Below are 21,342 nucleotides of genomic sequence, written 5' to 3'. Positions count from 1 at the left end.
GCAAGCCGACATGGTTTTAGTCTGTAATAAAGCAAGTGGAAATGGTCAATAGTCCACACGGATTTACCGGTCCACTTACGCTAATAAGCAAGGCCACCAAGTTACGAAACCTTCTCACTAATTTTTCGGCGGTTCTATTTGCCTGTGCGCTTCCAGAAAAGTGAACCACCAGGGCGGCAGCCAGATGTATGAGTACCATCTCTGGCTCTACGTGATATTCTGACCAACCACAAACTCTAGGCACGTATCTCGCCAGCATGAAGTTAGAATGATGTTATGTATCTTGTGTGAAAACCAGTACTATCCTTACCATCAGAAACTTTCGCAGAGACCATCCAAAGTGGATTCTCATAGACGAAAAAGATATGGTCACTTTCTTTTGGAAAGGGCAAGCACTATTATGTGCTTTCTGTCGTCCATACACTTCACTGATGAGGTGTTCCTTGGTAGAGGTGGCGTCATAAACCTGTACACAATCGTCATATGTGGACTACAGAGAATCACTACGGGATGTCCGTAAAGCAAGAACCCGCTTCAGTTGTATTTTACTTAAATGCACGACCGATTGCAGGACGTCACAGCTCCATCGTCAGGTGCTAAGAACTGGAAAGACAAGAGGGAAGGCTGGCTATAAAGTCTATGCAATGAGTTAAGAAAATTGAGATAATCCACAGAAAAAAATCAATTAAAAACGTCACACATTCGTGCCGGTCAGTCCAGTCAGAATGGATAATCAAGCTCACGGCTTCCCATGTGAAAGGGTATGAGAACCAAAACGCGAGAAAAAGCGAGAAACAGGAAGACAAGGTGCCATATACACATCAAATGTAAACAACACTAACGCTATGAGCAGCCAACGAAGTGGAGCGAATAACGTCCAGTGCTGGAACCATATACAGTGTGTTTTAGGAGAGAGAGAGAGAGAGAGAGAGAGAGCGAGAGAGAGAGAGAGAGAGTAAATCTAGACGATGGAAAATCACACAGTAATTCATGGGCGGAAACGCTTACCTGGTTTTATGCTTAGTGTAAATGGAACGGCTTTGACTGCTGTTGGAAAACCCCTTTAACAATGCTCAAGAACGTACGCATTGTGTCAGCTGCTGGGGAAGTCCGGGGCACACCCGGTATTTTCGAGAACGTCAGATCTTTCATGCTCCGGAGATGTGAAGCCTGCCTCACATCCCGGGGCCGTAACGTCGAACACCCTCTTAGACGACGTGTGTTGTCTGCGTTTTTCTTATTTCTTGGTTCCTCCTGTACTAAGCATAATAAACATGTTCTCTCGCCCAGTTCTCGTTCTTCCTTTCTTTTGTTTTGCGTCGTCACTACCGCGCCAGGAAATGCTGTGAGATTTCGCAACGTCTAGGTGTATTCCATCTCTTCTGGAAGTTCGTAGCCGCTGAGCTGAAGCACTCTGTATTCGGTTCCATCATTGGCAGTTCTTTCCTCCGCTCCACTGGCTGCTCGTAGCGTAAGTGGTGGCTGCTCTTTATACGGCACTTTGCCTTCCGGCCTCTGGCTACTGAAAGCGTTGCAGTTTTCAGTTGTGCTCATACGAGGGCGAGAGCCTGACTTTTCACGGTGACTAGCCCGTCCGCAACGCTTGTATGACTGTTTTTAATAAGGTGAGTGTGACAGCTTCTTGAAGTTTTCATTTTTCGCAACTCATCACACAGACTTTATAACAGGCCTTCGCCTCTTGTCTTTACAATTGTTAACAACTGATGGAGCTTTAATGCTCTGAAACTCGTCTTGCAGTTAAATAAATAAATTTTCATTACAAGTCAAGCGGTTTACTCAGTTGCGGATGTTCACCACGTCAAATCCTCGGTTATTGGTTGAATGTTAACCTCATTCTTGGACAGGGTTTAGATTACGACCAATTACTTGGACAATTCGTTTTCCCGCAACGCCTTAGTGAAGATATACGTATGTAGGTACTGTAGAACACCCTGCTTTTTTAGTGAAGGATGTTGTCTTATCAATACAGTAGGTAATGTGGCTGATGCATAGTGGAGTACCATCCCACTCAGTACCATTGCTTGTCAACACTCGGGAGATGTACGGAACGAGGAAAGCCTTGTGCCTGGCCACCTCAGTCTCCAGATTTTTGCTTTTGAGTGTTTTGAGTGGCTTCTGGAAAGTGTGTTTGCTGAAGCAGTTGCTTTTAATGTAACAGTATTAACTGCTCTATTGTAAACATATAGTCTGCTTTCTCACATGTGTTCATATAAACTATTCTGCTTCTTTTCCGTTAGTAATGACCTGAATTTCCTTTACTCAGTATCCATGATCTATTGTTTTAATTCTAGTTTTTACAGTAAATTATGCCGATTTTGTGCACGAGCGCCTTTGAAACCAACTTCTAGATATTTTGTTTATTTTACTTGTTTAGTCATGCTTTGTAAATCGTGTGGTTTGCAGGTGGATGAAGGACACACTCAGATCTCTGGACCTGAGCTACAATCAGCTGGACGAGGTGCCTTTTGAGGCTCTGCAACTGCTGAGCGGGCTTGATTGGCTCAATCTTCACAGGTAATTCTATACGCCACACTCAAAGACCCACTGCCTGTGTCTCTTTCTTTGCCCGGTACGCCTATTTCGGATTACGAGGTGTCGCGCTCGCCTCGGATCGAACATGCCCCACGCGTTAACGACGAGGACCGGTGTGCTGACAGGTCTCGATATGGTTTTCCCGCATTCATTAGGTGAATACCGGGATTATATCCATGTTCTTCCAAAGTTGCAGCATTCGCAAACACTAAGGTAACATCGCTCGTTTTCACATGTTATTACACTAGAAGCTGACAGTTGGGGTACACAAATTCTGTCTCTGTGTCATCCGGCCACCGTCTACCAAACCTAAAAATGACCGTACCGTGCCTATGCCGCGGAGGTACGGGCTAAAGGCCAAGAAAAAGAAGGTTTAAGATTAAATGGCAGATTAGATTAAAGAAGAAATATTAGACCATATGGAGGACGAGAGAATTTTATAGCACAACTTTATTAAAAGAAGGGGTTAAGGAATAGTCAATTTGTTAATGGAGGAAAGCTTGTAAGTTGAAAAATGGCAGATTACACAGTTTGAATAATGGAAGGAGGTTCAAGAAGATGTGTGTTGCTGTCGTTCTGAACTGAGATTTTCACGGGATAGCCTAGTGCAGGCACATGCGTAAAATCAGTGTAAGGAATGAAAACGACGACTATATAAAATATAATGATAAGTAGAAAAATGTTTGACCCAGAGTGTTAAAAAAATATGTTTTCACATTTTACCTTTAAAATGAATGTACGACAACTAACATTAATATTCCCCAACTTTCGTTACTCATATGTTTGTGAAACCCATTCTGTATCACAACATTAGTGGTCGTTTGTTTGGCACTACTGTAGGGAAGGAATCTACCATGGTTGTATGGGAATAGTAAAGCCTTAGATGTGTGGCTGTCATAGAAGTTGGACAAAAACGTTGAAGCACACCAAGAAATGGAAGACTGCAATGTCCTCAAGATGTTGCTGGTTTTAGTCGTGGCCCGAACACTGTTCTGTGTAGTTGTGATGGTATTATGTCGGAGATAAGTGACTATGAGCGTGAACAAATCGTTGGTTTTCATATGGTGGGTGCTTCCATAATCAAGGTAGCACATGTGTTTAGTGTTACAAGAGGCACCGTATCGAAAACTTACTGCGTATACGGAAAGCGGAAAAACATTATCCATTAATCACCATACGGACGAAAATGTGTGTTGAATGATCGTGAGGGGCGGTCATTACAGAAGATTATGGGGAAATAAGAGACAGACAGCTGAAAATGTCACTACAGAGTTGAATGTCGCACTCGCGAACCTTATCGGCACCAAAACAACAAGAGCAGACCCCCAAAGCAGGGAATTCGAGGGTAACCTGGAGTTCCAAAAGCACTCATCTGTCGTGCAAATGTCCGTAACCGGAAGTCGTGGTGCCGAATTCATAAAACTTGGACTTAGGAGCAATGAATGGATTCATTTGGTCATATGAGTCTTATTGTAAATTGTTTTCAACTTGTCACCGAGTGAACGTCTCAAGAGACACACACTTGGATGGGGTTCGGTACCGACTTGGGCAGCCACATCGTTGTCTGACATGGACGCAGGCCGCATTATTGCCAAGGATTATGCGACCATTCTGGCTGATCAGGTCCATCCTAAGGTACAATATTCGTTCCCCAATGGAGATCTTGTGTTTCAACGAAACTGGGACCCTGTTCTCACTGTTCGCGTCGTCCAGGACTGGTTTTGTGAACAACAGTATGATTTTTCGTATCCGTCTCCCTTGGCCACCGCAGTCATCTCAAAATTGTTGAGCCTTTGTGGTCTACTTTGGAGAGAAGGTTGAGTGATCGCTATTCAAGTCCTGAAGGGTGCGTGATCTTTGTTCAAGCCCATCACCGTTATCTGGACTTGCCACTAATTTGCAGGAGGTATGGTATGATATTTCCTTGAAAAGCATACAGGACCTGTATTTACCCATTCCGAGACGACTGGAAACTGTTTTGAATACCATCAGGTTTCCTACTCCGTATGAGGCTTGGTAATGTTTGTGGTTTTGGTGTTACCATATTTTTGTCGACCCTCTGTAAGTGTTTGTGGGGAAGGGAAATTGGTGTAAAAATGTGTGTGTGTGTGTGTGTGTGTGTGTGTGTGTGTGTGTGTGCAATTAATAGGCGAATGGGTGCGCTGGCGTTTATTTTCCTTTGTATATTGTAATGATAATGATTGCTTTCATTGTTGCATCACAGTTCGTAGTTATTTTGTGAAATAAGCTGCGTTTCTCAGTTCCTCTCAATATCTTTTTCCGCACCTAATAACGAGAAGGGCCAGTACTCTGTATTTGCAAGTACTTTGACTGAGTCGTTGAAAGCTTCCAAAACAAGATACATTATCCAGAATGCATTAGTTCACCACATAGGGGTTGGAAGAAAGCGACACAAAGTAGCAATATTAAACCATGAAGAAATCCGCACCCGGTAGCTGAGTGGTCAGAGTGACAGAATGTCAATCCTAAGGGCCAGGGTTCGATTCCCGGCTGGGTCGGAGATTTTCTCCGCTCAGGGGCTGGGTGTTGTGTTGTTCTAACCATCATCGTATTTCATCCTCATCGACGCGCAAGTCGCTGAAGTGGCGTCAAATCGAAAGACTTGAACCCGGCGAACGGTCTACCCGACGGGAGGCCCTAGTCACATGACATTCACATTAACGATGAATAAAAAGTTATTCATGACTGTTGAGAGTCTTTAAGAGAGCCACTTTCCCACGCACTTATTTTGTACCTGTTTCCAGCCGCAATGATTTTTCCAAGGCGACCAACTTATTATGTACCAATTTCCCAGCGTAAAGATTTGTGTAAGGCGAGCAACTACTTCATCGAGACAAAGCCCTGTCCATCTGTTCAGATGTAAGTTTCCCATTATATCCCTGAACCGCTTAAGGTGAAAGCCGGGATGGTTCCTTTGAAATGGCACGCTCGGTTTCCTTCTCCATCCTTCCCCTGGACGACTCCAAATCAGTCTCTAATTACTACATCATCGACTGGATCTACACCTGGATCATCATCATCACGTAGTTACACACTCGAAATTGTTAAAGAAAGCGTCCATTTTATAATACCTTTTTTGTCAGTTAACAATCACTACAACTCCTACGCATTTCGAAATGTAGGTGTAGAAAAGTACATTCGCTCCCAAATGTAAAGCAGAATCGGGACCAGAGGACAATTAAACCTAATTATCGAGGGCGTGTATTTCGACAGGCTTCCCAAAGGCAGTAAAACCATTATGTATGTTCAGAGCGCATGAGATGAAGCAGAATTCGACACAGCGCGCTAATATCGAATGACGGCGGTCGTGGAGCGAAGACCTATATTCATGCTCGTTCATAAAAGCGCCAATTTTGATTATAAACGTTGCGGTGCGCACTGGTAATGTGTAGACGTGAACTCACATTAAATGGATGGCTCTTGTCAGTCACAATAACGAGGGACGGAGTTAATTTCAGCTGCTGCAATTCCGAAATGTAATGGAAGACGCCGTTATAGCTCCTGCATACCTACCGTCTTCCAGTACACGTTAGACAGTGTAGAACTGGATATACAAGTAATATCATACCCACCCTAATCACAAATAGAACATATGAAATGTTCTGTCAGATTTCCAATGAAACGAATTTAGTTCCAAGACACTGTTGTCTGTTTTACAGCTCTAATTACTGCCAGATACTTCAGGCTCAAATGTTCTCTCTCACTGAATTTCTTTCCATTTGTGCACGAAAGTAGAGACGCTTTTAACCTCTGTTTTTTATTCTATACATAAATGCTATTACAGCGGTGTATGAGGGGACTAGAAAAAGCAAGTTACACATTATCATGGCAAGCCAAGTAACTTTTATGGATGCTGCACTAAACTTCTAAGTGACGCCGATACATGACACTATTTTTCAACCAAGTGTATGCAAACAACAGTTCAGAAAGAGCCACTGGAGAATCAATTATTTTTGAAAACAGGCGAGGTGCCGGGGTGGAGAACAGTTTGTGCCTCTTTAATTCTGGCGAATTTTGTATGAGAACTGGACGTGCACTCGACCCCCTTCTTACCTACCACCTAATTCAGGCTGTTCCAACCGAGCTCCAGGGAGTCGGAGCGCTCCGGAGCGCTCACTGTGGCAGCTCGGAGCCTGCGTGGAGGGGGAAAGCAAACTCACTACCCCCTGGCCGCATACAGCCGCAACTGACGCAATAATCCGTGTTCAATGACAGCTATGACTAGCCGCGGGAGCCCTGTACTTCTATTGGAGGGTACCTTTCTATTCATTGAGAGGGATGGTCGTCGGCAGTGTCTTGTATGTCATAAAGTATTTAATTCTGCGAAGAGGTACAATATACAACGACATTATACGCGTCTTCACGCAGCGCACTACGATCAGGTAGAAGGAGTTTCACGCAGAGAACTTGTAGCCAGGCTTAATAATGACATACCAGGAGACGTAAGTTTAAAAACGGTTTCGTAATACGGAAAGTATCAAAATATGCAACATAGTTCGTGTTCTGTAATGCGTGTATAATTTTCAGGTGAATGAGAGCGGAGAAAACATTACTGAATCTGCAGTTCGAGCAAGCTGCAGGGTCGCTCACATCATTGCGACGAGCGGCAAGCCGTTTTCGGTGGGACAACTCGTAAAATCGTGCATGGTAACAGTTGCAGAATGTTTGTTTCCAAGGTAGGTGCAGGCAATCGATGGGGTTTGCCTGTCGAAGCAGACAATGTCTCGTCGAATCCTGGACATGGCAGCGGATTATGAAACACAGATCAGGAAAAAGGCGGAGAGCTTTGTTGAATTTTCGCTAGCGCTTGACGAAAGCACCGACATATCGGACTGTGCTCAGCTTGCAGTCTTCGTGCGTGGTGTCGACATGGAGCTGAAAGTAACTGAAGAACTCTTGGATGTGGTACCACTCGATGACACCGCAACAGGACGTGACATTTTTGAAGCAGTTTGTGAATCAGTGGACAATATGAATTTGCCGTGGGCCATTCTGTAGCGACTTACGGTGCCCCACAAATGATTGGGCGTCACCAAGGATTTGCTTCTCGTTTGAAAAATAACCTCAGGGATGAATTCGGGAAAGACATTTTGACTCTTCATTGTTTTATTCACCAAGAGGCACTGTGTGCTGCAACAGTAGAGCTAGGTGGCGTAATGAAAGATGTCGTGAAATGCGTGAATTTTGTGCGGCGTCACGGTATGAATCATCACCAATTCAAATGATTCCTGAAAGATATGGAAGCGGAGTATGGGGATATACCTTACCACAGTGCAGTTCGTTGGCTAAGTCGGGGAAAAGTTCTTGATGTTTTCTTTGCCATTCGTGAGGAAATATCCCATTTTCTCGAAATGAAAGGGGAAGAAATGCGTTGTCTGAAAGATATAAAATGGATATCTGACCTGGCGTTCCTATCTGACATAACTATGCATCTGAATAAATTAAATCTGTCATTGCAGGGCAAAGGGCAGCTAATCGTTGACATGCACGACGAGATCAAAGCGTTCATGGAAAAGTTACGTTTATTTGAGAGGCAGATGAGTAATGAACATTTAACGTTCTTCAATCGACTTGCTTCTTTAGAAATACCTGAAGGTACTACTTTCGGCGATTACCAAGCAAAGTTAAAGCAGCTCATCACGTCGTTTGAAACACGATTCCGAGACCTCACTAGTTTGGAAATGGAACTTAAGGTGTTCAGCACTCGTTTTTCAGTTTCCCCCGATGCTTGTCACTGTCACTTCAATTAGAGATTATTGATTTGCAAAGTTCAACTTTGTTGAAAGAGAGGTACTACAACACGTCGGATCTGTCACGATGGTATCGTTCATTACAGCAAAAAACATTTCCCAAGCTTCACAACAATGCCACTCAGATCATGTGCATGTTGGCACATATTGTTGTGAGCAGGTTTACTCAGCAATGAAAAGAGTAAATAGTAAGGAACGATCGTTTCTTCAGGATGTAACAATAAAGCTCATCCTCCGCATTAACGCTGCGAACACTTTGACGCCTGATATTTCCGATCTTGTAATGAAAAGAAAGTATCAAGCTACAGAGGCCCAATAAATTAAGTATGCAATTTCTTATAAAACAGTTGTTTCTTATTTATTTCCCGAACATCGTATTTCCTGGTGTAGCATGTCATCACGTCTTATCAGCTAAGAGTATGAGGCTGTCGATCTTGTAAGACGCAGCTGGCACATCAAAACGCTTGCCTTGCCGCCTGCCTCAGGCAGCCGTGCCACGCGCCGGCGTGCCGGCCCACTCGAGTGGCCGGAGCGAGCGACGCGGCTCCCTGGAGCAGGGAGCGCTCTGCGGCTCACACCGGAGCCGACCAGCTGGAACAGCCTGACCTAATTGATTATGTGCACAACGGCAACGAAAGGAAGTGATGGTGGACCGTGCTAGTTGGTAAAATAAGGAGTGCACACTCACAATAATTTAATAAAATTCATTATCTACTCAGTAAAGAATGAGGGAATTTTATCATAATAAACGACAGGAAATGGGATACTACATTTATGGTTCATTTATGGTTCATTTATGGATGACCTTAACAGCTGAGGTCATCAGTCCCCTAGAACTTAGAACCTAACCTAAGGACATCACACACATCCATGCCCGAGGCAGGATTCGAACCTGCGACCGTAGCGGTCATGTGGTCCAGACTGAAGCGCCTATAACCACTCGTCCACCAGCGGCTGGCGCATTCTACATTTATCTATGAAATGATATGCAGATTAAAAATGCAAATGTGATTTATTATACATCAGAACACAAAGGTACTTGACTGTCTATACAAGTAGTAAGCTAAAGGGTGGGATATAATGAGCTATTATGAGAATAAGAGTTGGCCTGAGAATAAGGGGCTCCTACTCTCTTTAATGCAATAGACTGACCATAATTACTGGAGGTCCTAGTGTATCAGATATTACCTCCCGGCCTAGAATGCAGCACTGCGATAAGTATTGAGAGCTCAAATGGGATCATATGGAGAAACAAGCAAGGTGGACTTGTAGCAAAGCGAGTGTGCGTGCTGCTGAGGACTTCAGTAAAAACTGACAGGTCCTACAATGCTGGCGCGGCAAAATACTTTGCCAGTCCTGAAACCTGCAGCGCGTCGCCGGTAGGCAGCGTTCTGATTATGTAGGTACCGACTTCTGCTGCGCAGCAACTTTATTACTCGTCCTGTCGGTACAGGCACGAAAACGGAGAGTAAGAATCTGGGTCTTAAGTCGCAGAATAAAAATGGAGTATGACCGGAGTCACGCTCCACAACGATTCCGAAAAAGGGCGACTGAGCCGCAAGACCACCCGATTCCGATGAAGACCAGATCCCCAATGCCCTGCGTCCGTGGAACTCAAGAGCGATGCCAACGTTACTCAGCTCCCCACTACACTCGAAAAACCGCGAATCAGCATTCAGTGCTGTTTCCAAAATTCGCCCACACTATTTCAGAACATAATTCACGCCAATACCGGCCGTTCCCTCCAGTTTCGAACAGGGCTTTATGATGTCAACTGGCCAGTCATTCCTCTGCTATCTAGCTGGGGGCACTGAACTTGCCGTTTGACTAGCTATGAAAACAACATGCCTAGACCACCGGCCATTTGGAGCCAGACAGTCGCGCCCAGCAGGGCATGGTCCACAAGTATTCTCAGAATCATGAAAACAATACAGCCAGTCGGCGCCAGCAGTCTTCGTTCCAGACACGCCGGAACGGTAAACACATAAGCTGTGGCGACACTCCGACGGCTCGCAGGTCGTTTAGCCCTGCATACAATGGGAGAAACTCGTCGAAGGTCAGTCACCCCGCCAGGCGCTGAAGTCCATTGATGTACAACCCTCTCCGTATTCGCGGAAGTGCAGCCTCCTACGAAAAAGAAGTCTGCTGTATCCTCCAGGGCTCACCTCGCAACAGGCCACTCATGGAAGTAACAGAGGAAACTAAAAGCACGACCAAATACAGTTCCAGACATGCATAGCAATCAGGTGAAAAGTACACTACTGGCCATTAAAATTGCTACACCTAGAAGAAATGGCGATGATAAACGGATATTCATTGGACAAATATATTATACTAGAACTGACATGTGATTACATATTCACGCAATTCGGGTGCATAGATCCTGAGAAATCAGTACCAGAAATCAGTACTCTGGTCGTAATAACGGCCTGGATACACCTGTACATTAAGTCAAACAGAGCTTTGAAGACGTGAGGTAAAGCTGCCCATGCAGCTTCAAAACGATACCACAGTTCATCAAGAGTAGTGACCGGCGTATTGTGACGAGCCAGTTGCTCGGCCACTATTGACCAGACATTTCCAATTGGTGAGAGATCTGGAGAATGTGCTGGCCAAGGCAGCAGTCGAACATTTTATGTATCCAGAAAGGCCCGTACAGGACCTACAACATGCGGTCGTGCATTATCCTGCTGAAATGTGGGGTTTCGCCGGGATCGAATGAAGGGTAGAGCCATGGGTCGTAACGCATCTGAAATGTAACGTTCACTGTGTAAAGTGCCGTCAATGCGAACAAGAGGTGACCGAGACGTGTAACCAATGGCACCCCATACCATCACGTAGGGTGATATACCGATCCTTTACAGCCATGCGGTTAAGATGCCTGTCATCTCGACTGCTAGTGATACGACGCCGTTGGGATCCAGCACGCCGTTCCGTATTACCCTCCTGAACCCACCGATTCCATACTCTGCTAACAGTCATTGGATCTCTACCAACGCGAGCATCAATGTCTCGATACGATAAATCGCAATCGCGATAGACTACAAGACGACCTTTATCAAAGTCGGAAACGTGATGGTACGCATTTCTTCTCCTTACACTAGGCATTACAATAAAGTTTCACCAGGCAACGCCGGTCAACTGCTGTTTGTGTGTGAGAAATGGGTTGGATAACTTTCCTACTGTCAGCACGTTATAGGTGTCGCCACCGGCGCCAACCTTGTGTGAATGCTCTGGAAAGCTAATCATTGGCATATCACAGCATCTTCTTCCTGTCGGTTAAAATTCGCGTCTGTAGCACGTCATCTTCGTGGTGTTGCAATTTTAATGGCCAGTAGTGTACTTCGAGCTTTCAGTAAAAATACTCTCATTTGAATAACCTTATTCGGCCCGTTACCACGATGCAATGACATAAAACATTAATGAAATTGCCGACAATGAGAGGCGACATGCAAAAGAAGGCATGGAACCTCTCAAACATTCTTGAAGGGAATCAGCGATTACAAAGTAATATTTGAAATTAATTAGAAGACGTCTAGATCGCAAAGTACATTTTTAAAAGGCGACTAGTTCCGATCATTACATGATCATCTTCAGTCTTTCAGCCTTATTGATGGACAATGGCTGTCCAAAGAGCAGGAACAGCTGAATGACGAGCAATTTGATATCGCCATTCAGCGGCTCCTGCTCGATGCACAGCCATTGCCCACCATTATGGTTTAAAGTCTGAAGTTGATCATGTAACGAACGAAACCGGGTACTTTTCAATTAGTTTCAAACATTGGAGACCCTTTGTGTGAACATCCTCATCGTAAAAAATCCTCGATTTCTGCATATCAGTTCCTCGATTACCTGGACATTGTAATACATGATGGAAGGCCTTCCTGCGTGATCAGCATTACTCATGACTGTGCTGATTTGATGAAATTGCTGACCCAGTTATATTATGACTGCTGCGGCACTGCATTTGCTCTGTACATCGCCAGAATTTCACGGCGACTCTGTGTGCAGTTCTAAACTGAAATTTTGCTCACAAGAGTGTTATAATCCCGGGTACTTCAGTTTTGGAAAAAGTTTCCAGTTGCAGCACCATTACACTCCCACATTGACACACATTTTACCCACATCACAATTGAACTGAGTCTGCAGCAAACCCATAACAAGTACTCTATTCTGACATACGCCAATCTTATTGCGTAAAGGTGTTAGCATTGGACGACATGTGTTACTTATTTTGGAAGTCTCGTCGTATAACAACAGATATACACGAGTTTCACGTTAGCTACTAACTGAAATTTGATTCCCCGTTATGAGACGTGGATTTCTCTACGAGATATGGAACGTATACTTAACGTCGCTGAGCATTTACACTGAAGGGCCATAGAAACTGTTACACCCACCCAATATCGTGTAGAACACACGCGAGCAAACTGAAGTGCCGCAACACGACTGGCGGGGACTCGACTAATGTCTGAAGTGATGCAGGAGGGAAATGACACCATGAATCCTACAGGGCTGGCCATAAATCCATAAGAGTACGAGGAGGTCGAGATCTCTTCTCAACAGCACGTTGCAAGGCATCCCAGATATGCTCAATAATGCTCGTGTCTGGGGAGTGTTTGAACTCAGAAGGGTGTTCCTGGAGCCACTCTGTAGCAATTGGATGCAGGTGATCAGACAGGATGCTTACGTACCTGTGACCGGCCAGAGTCGTATCTAGACGTAACAGGGGTACCATATCACTTCATTACAGTGTCTCCACCAGCTTGAACAGTTCCCTGCAGCCATGCAGGGACCACGGATTCGCCGGCCGGGGTGGCCCAGCGGTTCTAGGCGCGTCAGTCTGGAACCGCTCGACCGCTACGGTAGCAGGTTCAAATCCTGCCTCGGGCATGGATGTGTGTGATGTACTTAGGTTAGTTAGGTTTAAGTAGTTCTAAGTTCTAGGGGACTGATAGATCTCAGAAGTTAAGTCCCATAGTGCTCAGAGCCATTTGAACCATTTTGAACCACGGAATCAGGAGGTTGTCTCCATATCAGTACACGTGCATCCACCCGATACAATTTCAAACGAGGCTCATGCGTTCAGGCAACATGTTTCCAGTCATCAACAGTCCAACAAACAATGACAGAAATGATGCTAAAAATTCAATTGCAACATTTGTCTGGTCAAAAGGGATGCTTCAAATTAATGAGTATAACTTACAAGGAGTGTAGGAACATGTAATTTCACAAGTCTGGTGTCTGATGAGGTGAAGCCCGGTAAGTACGAATATTTTTTGCAACTATCACAGCAACGATTTTCAACGCAAATATCGAATAATTGATAATTCAGAGAAGCTCCTTGGGCATAATGAAGATCCTGACGTAGAAAAATAATAAAATACCATTTGACAAATTGAGCATTATACCAATATTAAAACTATTACGTTAAACGCCGGAAGGCGTTCGATACAGTTCCGCACTGTCGCCTGATAAACAAAGTAAGAGCCTACGGAATATCAGACCAGCTGTGTGGCTGGATTGAAGAGTTTTTAGCAAACAGAACACAGCATGTTGTTCTCAATGGAGAGACATCTACAGACGTTAAAGTAACCTCTGGCGTGCCACAGGGGAGTGTTATGGGACCATTGCTTTTCACAATATTTATAAATGACCTAGTAGATAGTGTCGGAAGTTCCATGCGGCTTTTCGCGGATGATGCTGTAGTATACAGAGAAGTTGCAGCATTAGAAAATTGTAGCGAAATGCAGGAAGATCTGCAGCGGATAGGCACTTGGTGCAGGGAGTGGCAACTGACCCTTAACGTAGACAAATGTAATGTATTGCGAATACATAGAAAGAAGGATCCTTTATTGTATGATTATATGATAGCGGAACAAACACTGGTAGCAGTTACTTCTGTAAAATATCTGGGAGTATGCGTGCGGAACGATTTGAAGTGGAATGATCATATAAAATTAATTTTGGTAAGGCGGGTACCAGGTTGAGATTCATTGGGAGAGTCCTTAGAAAATGTAGTCCATCAACAAAGGAGGTGGCTTACAAAACACTCGTTCGACCTATACTTGAGTATTGCTCATCAGTGTGGGATCCGTACCAGATCGGGTTGACGGAGGAGATAGAGAAGATCCAAAGAAGAGCGGCGCGTTTCGTCACAGGGTTATTTGGTAACCGTGATAGCGTTACGGAGATGTTTAACAAACTCAAGTGGCAGACTCTGCAAGAGAGGCGCTCTGCATCGCGGTGTAGCTTGCTCGCCAGGTTTCGAGAGGGTGCGTTTCTGGATGAGGTATCGAATATATTGCTTCCCCCTACTTATACCTCCCGAGGAGATCACGAATGTAAAATTAGAGAGATTAGAGCGCGCACAGAGGCTTTCAGACAGTCGTTCTTCCCGCGAACCATACGCGACTGGAACAGGAAAGGGAGATAATGACAGTGGCACGTAAAGTGCCCTCCGCCACACACCGTTGGGTGGCTTGCGGAGTATAAATGTAGATGTAGATGTAGATGTAGAAAACCGAACTTCAAACGGGGAAACGTGGAAGGGGCAGGTACGGTCGGCCAGATCTGAGTAAGACGGTTTAGAATTACGCCCGATTGAAACGAGACAGACACTTAACATATAAGGAAAGCCGTAGCAAGCCAGGAGGCCGCAACTTCTCAGTGGCCACGGTGAGAAGGGAAACTGTGCGTCGCTCGCCGCTCGCGTACCATACACAGCCGACGCCAATAGGCTACGCCCGATGAGCTGATGGGTAACAGGTAACACCCCGGGGCAGCTCATCCAAACACTACGAACAGCTTGGGAAGCCGAGAGCAAACAAGCAGACATATATAATTCATGCGCAATAACCATGGAACATACGAAAATTCTCAAACGGAGACAAGAAACTCAACGCAAGCGTGGTCAGAATCCTCAATCAAACTTTACATACTGCAATAAGAATATTACAATAAGAATTACTAAGGGAATTAACCGGTTGATCTTACAACACAGTAAAACAACAGGTTAATGTAATAATCAAGAAATCAAAGGGTTACTCAAAGGCATTAATCAAATGATTTAAAAGGTAACAGGCAAATCTTTACGATTAACATTCAAGCGACTACAATAGTAATTGTATTTGGAAAAATAAATATAAAATTTTTTTGAAAGGGGCAAAATCTCTACAGGGTTTGGCACCTTAATTGCTCAAATTAGCTAAAATTCACTGGCACACTATGGTTTGCTTACCACGGCCATACGCAAATTTATAGTCGTTACCTCAGTAAGGAAAGCAACAACTTCCAATACAAATAACATTCATAATGAGATTTTCACTCTGCAGCGGAGTGTGCGCTGTATGAAACTTCCTGGCAGGTACCAGAAAGTTTCATATCAGCGTACACTCCGCTGCAGAGTGAAAATCTCATTCTGGAAGCATCCCCCAGGCTGTGGCTAAGTCATGTCTCCTCAATATCCTTTCTTTCAGGAGTGCTATTTCTGCATGGTTCGCCTGAGAGCTTTTGTAAAGTTTGGACAGTAGGAGACGAGGTACTGGCAGGAGTAAAGCTGTGAGTAGGTGGCGTGAGTCGTGCTTGGGTAGCTCAGTTGGTAGAGCACTTGCCCGCGGCATGCAAAGGTCCCGATTTCGAGTCTCGTCCGGCACATAGTTTTAATCTGCCAGGAAGTTTCAAATAAGATTCAGTTTCGACCTCAGTACTCACTAATACACCTGGCAGCCTAGAACATATGACACAATCAATTTCAGGTCCGAATGATATAAGCAGACAATGAATAAGTTGCAACTAAAGAACTTTTAAAGCACATCAGATATTGCACTCAGATAATTTCAGACATAGGCACAAGAAAGTAAATTAAATACCTGAGACAGAGTGACGGAGAACCATGGGCAATCCAGCGTAGCGTGAGCAACTCTAACATGGGCGCACATGTGTCAATCAAGTAACGGGTACACTACCCACAAAGGGCAGGACAGACGGCACCAGAAAATGAACGGCACTCCAACACCTACACCAGCAACTATGGCCCCTTACCCAGGGTAAACCAGCTGTATCGACATTAGGTCCTAGTTTTGCCTACCAACACAATTTTACCGACCACCGGGCACTTAGACAATAGTGCGCCCATAAGCTCAGTGAACAGCTCATCGTACGTTACATGTGACGAAATTTCAAATTTGTGTGAAATCTTATGGGACTTAACTGCTAAGGTCATCAGTCCCTAAGTTTACACACTACTTAACCTAAATTATCCTAAGGACAAAAACATACACCCATGCTCGAGGGAGGACTCGATCCTCCGCCAGGACAAGCCGCACAGTCCATGACTGCATCGCCTAAGACCGCTCGGCTAATCCCGCGTGGCATACATGTGACTCTTGTCTCTCTGCCACTGACAGCGACCGACTGCTTGCCTATGAGGTCAACAACCCCCTCCAAGAAACTACAACCAAAGAGTCAACTAACAGGCGACCGAAGCGCTACCCGGCGAATGGACAAATACGGATCGCGCCAAAAGGCACAGGTGTAAGGACACAGAGCGAGCCCACACGGCTCCTTAAGATAAAGTATCGCACAAAAACAGAGATTATCCTCACAGATCTGTATTTCTCTCTTTCTTTTATTTAGCTGTTGTTGATTTTATACTTTTTTTTCCTTTAGTGACCTGTCTTACAGTTATTTGATTTCAGGTATTTCTCTTTCTTAGGATAGCTACTTGAGGAATGCCGTGAGAATATGGAACCTTAACTATATTTCGTACATTGTACCTGCCAACACGGACCACCTTTAGGCAACTAGTTTCACCACGATGATTATTCGTAGTAGACTAAAGGACGGCAAGCAGATGAGACAAGGAATACTTTATATTATCAAGCTTTCCAGCAGAGAAGCGCCTTTGCTACACTAACCATGGTCGTTGTGGAATCATTTTCGAACTGCTGATCAGCGTCTAACAATAGAAACGCCATCAGATTAACGTTGGTGCACAGTGTGCCAGGATGTCTGATTGTCCTTTGGGTCACAAACGAGATACCATGTGCAAGTAATACTTTCAAAGAATTCGATAAAATGCAGTTGCTTCCTAAACGAGTACTTTTTATAGTTTTATACTACCCCCCTGTGTTCCCCTGGAAGAAAACATATCGTGGAGAAATAGCTCTGTCACAGTATAGGAGTTATTTACTCTACAATGGAGCGAGTGCTGCCTCGGAACTTCATGGAACTAAAATCAAACCTGTCGTTTTTCGGGTAAGAACGAATATAAAATTAAGTGATAGGAAGGCTTCTTCTGAAGGCGTTTGTCTGGAATGGAGCCTCATACGGAATTGAAACGTGGAAGACAAGCAATTTAGACTATAAGAGCATAGAAGCTTTTTCAATGTGGCTCTGCAGAAGAATGCTGAAGATTAGATGGGTAGATCGCATAGATACATTATCTGGGTAGAAAAGAAATTTGTGGCGTAAGAAGCGGACAATAAATAGCACACGTTCTGACACACCAAGGAATCGTCAAGTACTCTAGGAAAGTTTTTTTTGGTGTGGGGGGGGGGGGGGGGGGAGGGAAGTTAAAAGCTGCAGGGAAAGAACAAGAGCCGTGTAGAGTAATGAGGTTCAAATGTATGTCTGCTGCAGCAGTCATTCGGTGATGAAGAGGCTTACACGGGAAATGGTGGCGTGGAGAACTGCGTGAAGCCTGTCTTCTGACTCAAAACCATAACAACAACACATTCTCACCAACTAAGTTGTCCAGCTACCATTCACCAGGGCACGCGAGAAATAAGGGCCTCGCAGAAAATTTGTGACTTTACCCCAGTCGAATTGTCCGCCACACATCGCGAACGCTGGTTCCATGCAGGGCCCAGGGAAAATCAACATGTAGTTGGGAAGGTAAACATTTGACGTCTTAACTTGGTCATGTGATGTCGAGAGCTCACATGTATCTAAAAGCGCAGTTAAGCACACGCATCAAAAAAAGTTTTGCATCACTTCGGTTCCGAGAGTTCCGAAACCTGTACAGAAAATTCGAATAGACAACAACATAAAACATCATTTCCGTCCATTTTACTGCTCACGAAAACCACACAATGCATGTTGTACCACCACACACCTTCAGAGGTGGTGGTCCAGATTGCTGTACACACCGGTACCTCTAATACCCAGTAGGAAATCCTCTTCCATTGATGCATGCCTGTGTTCGTGATGGCATACTATACACAAGTTCATTAAGGCACTGTTGGTCCAGATAGTCCCACTCCTCAACAGAGATTCGGCGTAGATCCTTCAGAGTGATTCGTGGGTCACGTCGTCCAATAAAAGCCTTTTTCAATGTATCCCAGGCATGTTAGATAGGGTTCATGTCTGGAGAACATGCTGCCCACTCTAGTCGAGCGATGTCGTTATCATGAAGGAAGTCATTCACGAGATGTGCACGATGGGGACGCGAATTGTCGTCCATAAAGACGATTGCCTCACCAGAATGCAGCCGATATGGTTGCACGCCATTCACGTATCGTACAGCAGTTACTGCGCCTTCCGTGAGCACCAGCGGCATACGTCGGCCTCACATAATGCCACCCGAAAACCGCAGGAAACCTCCACCTCCCTGCACTCGCTGGACAGTGTGTCTAAGGCGTTCAGCTTGACCGGGTTGCCTCCAAAGACGTCTCCGACGACTGTCTAGTTGAAGGCATATGCGACACTCATCGGTAAAGAGAACATGATGACAATCCTGAGCGGTCCATTTGGCATGTTGTTGGGCCCATCTGTACCGCGCTGCATTGTGTTGTGGTTGTGAAGATGGACATCGCCATGGACGTCGGGAGTGAAGTTTCGCATCATGCAGCCTACTGCGCACAGTTTGAGTCGTAAGACGACGTCCTGTGGCTGCACGAAAAGCATTATTCAATATGGTGCTGTGCTGTCAGGTTACCTCCGAGCCATAATCCGTAGGTAGCGGTCATCCACTGCAGTAGTAGCCCTTGGGCGGCCTGAGTGAGGAGGGTCATCGACATTTGCTGTCTCTCTGTATCTCCTCTATGTCCGAACAACATCGCTTTGGTTCACTCCGTGACGCCTGGACACTTCCCTTGTTGAGAGCCCTTCCTGGTACAAAGTAACAATGCTGACGCGATCGAACCGCAGTATTGACCGTTTAGGCAAGGCTGAACTACAGACAATACGAGACGTGCACCTCCTTCCTATTGGAATGACTGGAACTGATCGGCTATCGGACCCCGTCCGTCTAATAGGCGCTGCTCATGCATGGTTGTTTACATATTTGCGCGGGTTTAGTGCCATTTCTGAACAGTCAAAGGGACCGTGTCTGTGATACAATATCCACAGTCAACGTCTATCTTCAAGAGTTCTGGGAACCGGGTGATGCAAAACTCTTTTTGATATGTGTATTACAAAAGTCATTTGAATTGGTTACTCTCTCTGCGCACGAGACGGTTGCTAGCACTCGTAAGACATGCAGTGACACGTGCTGTGACGTACGCGCAAAGACCTGTCTTTCTCGTGGGCCACGCCTTTCATGGTGCGACCTCAGTGCTTCACTTCTACCAAGTGGGTCGCGACTCGTAGCCTGGCTGTTGAGCTAGTAAGAGCACTGCACGCGAAAGGGAAGGAAGAAGTTTCAACGTTCAGATACCGGTCCTATTTACAGCTTTAATCTGCGAGGAAGTTTCGAAGTTCCTAACATTTCACTCACGGAAGTGGGGTCCTTTCTGAGATAACTGAACCAGCTCCTTTTTAATCTAGTTTTTCGTGGCTATAACGCGGGAGTTTAACCAAAAGTATGGACAAAATGTTTAGCCTCACACTTACTGAGCTTCAAAGAAATTATTTCACTTGCCGGAGGTTTTTTTTTTAAGTGTGCATGTGAGCTGCAAGGAGAAACTAATAGTGCAACCGGGTACGGTTGGCTTCCATATTGGTGATACGTTAAAAATGTCGGTATAGTCCCAGAACCGACTGCAGTAACTTGACATACTCGGTTTCTCATTAGCGTCCGTCCGTTTGAGAAACGGATTTGGAGACCTTGGTTGTTGAAGCAAGCAGAAGCGACCAAGATGATGAGAACTGAGCGACCTTTCTTCTTCCCTTTTCTTATCTCGTAAAGTATTTGAGGTTAAAGACTTCGTAAGTTGTATACCTGTGGAATACTTCTTTCCCGACGAAACATAGATTTTAGAGCAGTATTTTAACTGAACGTAGGTTGAAAAATATCAATAATGCCCGTCAAAAATCTATTGTGCGCAGAGTATCCCTCGACATGTTTTTATGTAGGAACTGATTAAAGTCTGTCCCAAGGCGCAAGTAACGATTGTTGTGCTAGGAGTAAACATAGCAGTTAATGGCTAGTAGCGATCGGTTACTTCTGCCGGTCAAAAAAAGAAGTGGACTGAACGAAACGTAAACTACCGCTTTAATCTCGTGATTATTCGTGACCAGTAGGGAAGCTGTTTGTCAGTAAAAGTGGGTGTAGCAATTCGTTTGGCAGTCAAACCTTTTACGACCTCCCTTAAAACTTTTATATCACTCTTAAACTTCTTACCATCCATAAAATTCTTTTGATACGCTAAACGGAAATTGTCTTGCTCTCTACTGCCCGCTTTTTCGTCGTATTTGACGTCACTTCTGTGTTGGTTAGTTCGATAAATACCACTACCGAAATCAGAACTGACAAAACGAGTGTTTGCTTGGAGAAGATGAGAATTAAAATCACCCATACCTCACATGCAGTGACTAGACAACATCGTTAGTAAACTGTGTAAATGTGTCATTGTAGCGTTTTCACTGTTCGCATGTTACAGTATTCAAGTGTGCCAACATGATTAACCTAAGAACCATATTTGAGGGCCATTCTGCTTCTAATCACACCCAACTGGGGATTCTTACGGATCTGTATTATTCAAAATAATTAGTCTAAGAGTAAATCATCCAGATTATCTTGATACTTAACCAATAAAGTTAAAACAGTTTTTTTACTACACACCGTATAAGAACA

The 21,342-nt window shown here is 44.7% G+C and overlaps 1 protein-coding gene across 1 annotated transcript in view; it reads left to right on the top strand.

The window, feature by feature from the left end:
* LOC126160135 (chaoptin-like) overlaps window positions 1-21,342 on the top strand; it is a 153,756-nt gene that overhangs the window by 41,299 nt on the left and 91,115 nt on the right. Inside the window, exon 3 of the mRNA XM_049916887.1 lies at window positions 2,425-2,535. Within this exon, the coding sequence (XP_049772844.1) occupies window positions 2,425-2,535 (111 nt within the window). The remainder of the gene's footprint in view (window positions 1-2,424; window positions 2,536-21,342) is intronic.

The sequence above is a fragment of the Schistocerca cancellata genome, chromosome 2 (assembly GCF_023864275.1).
Source record: "Schistocerca cancellata isolate TAMUIC-IGC-003103 chromosome 2, iqSchCanc2.1, whole genome shotgun sequence".
NCBI lineage: Eukaryota > Metazoa > Arthropoda > Insecta > Orthoptera > Acrididae > Schistocerca > Schistocerca cancellata.
Note: the sequence above shows the minus strand (reverse complement) of the source record. Positions and strands in the feature narration are given on the sequence as shown.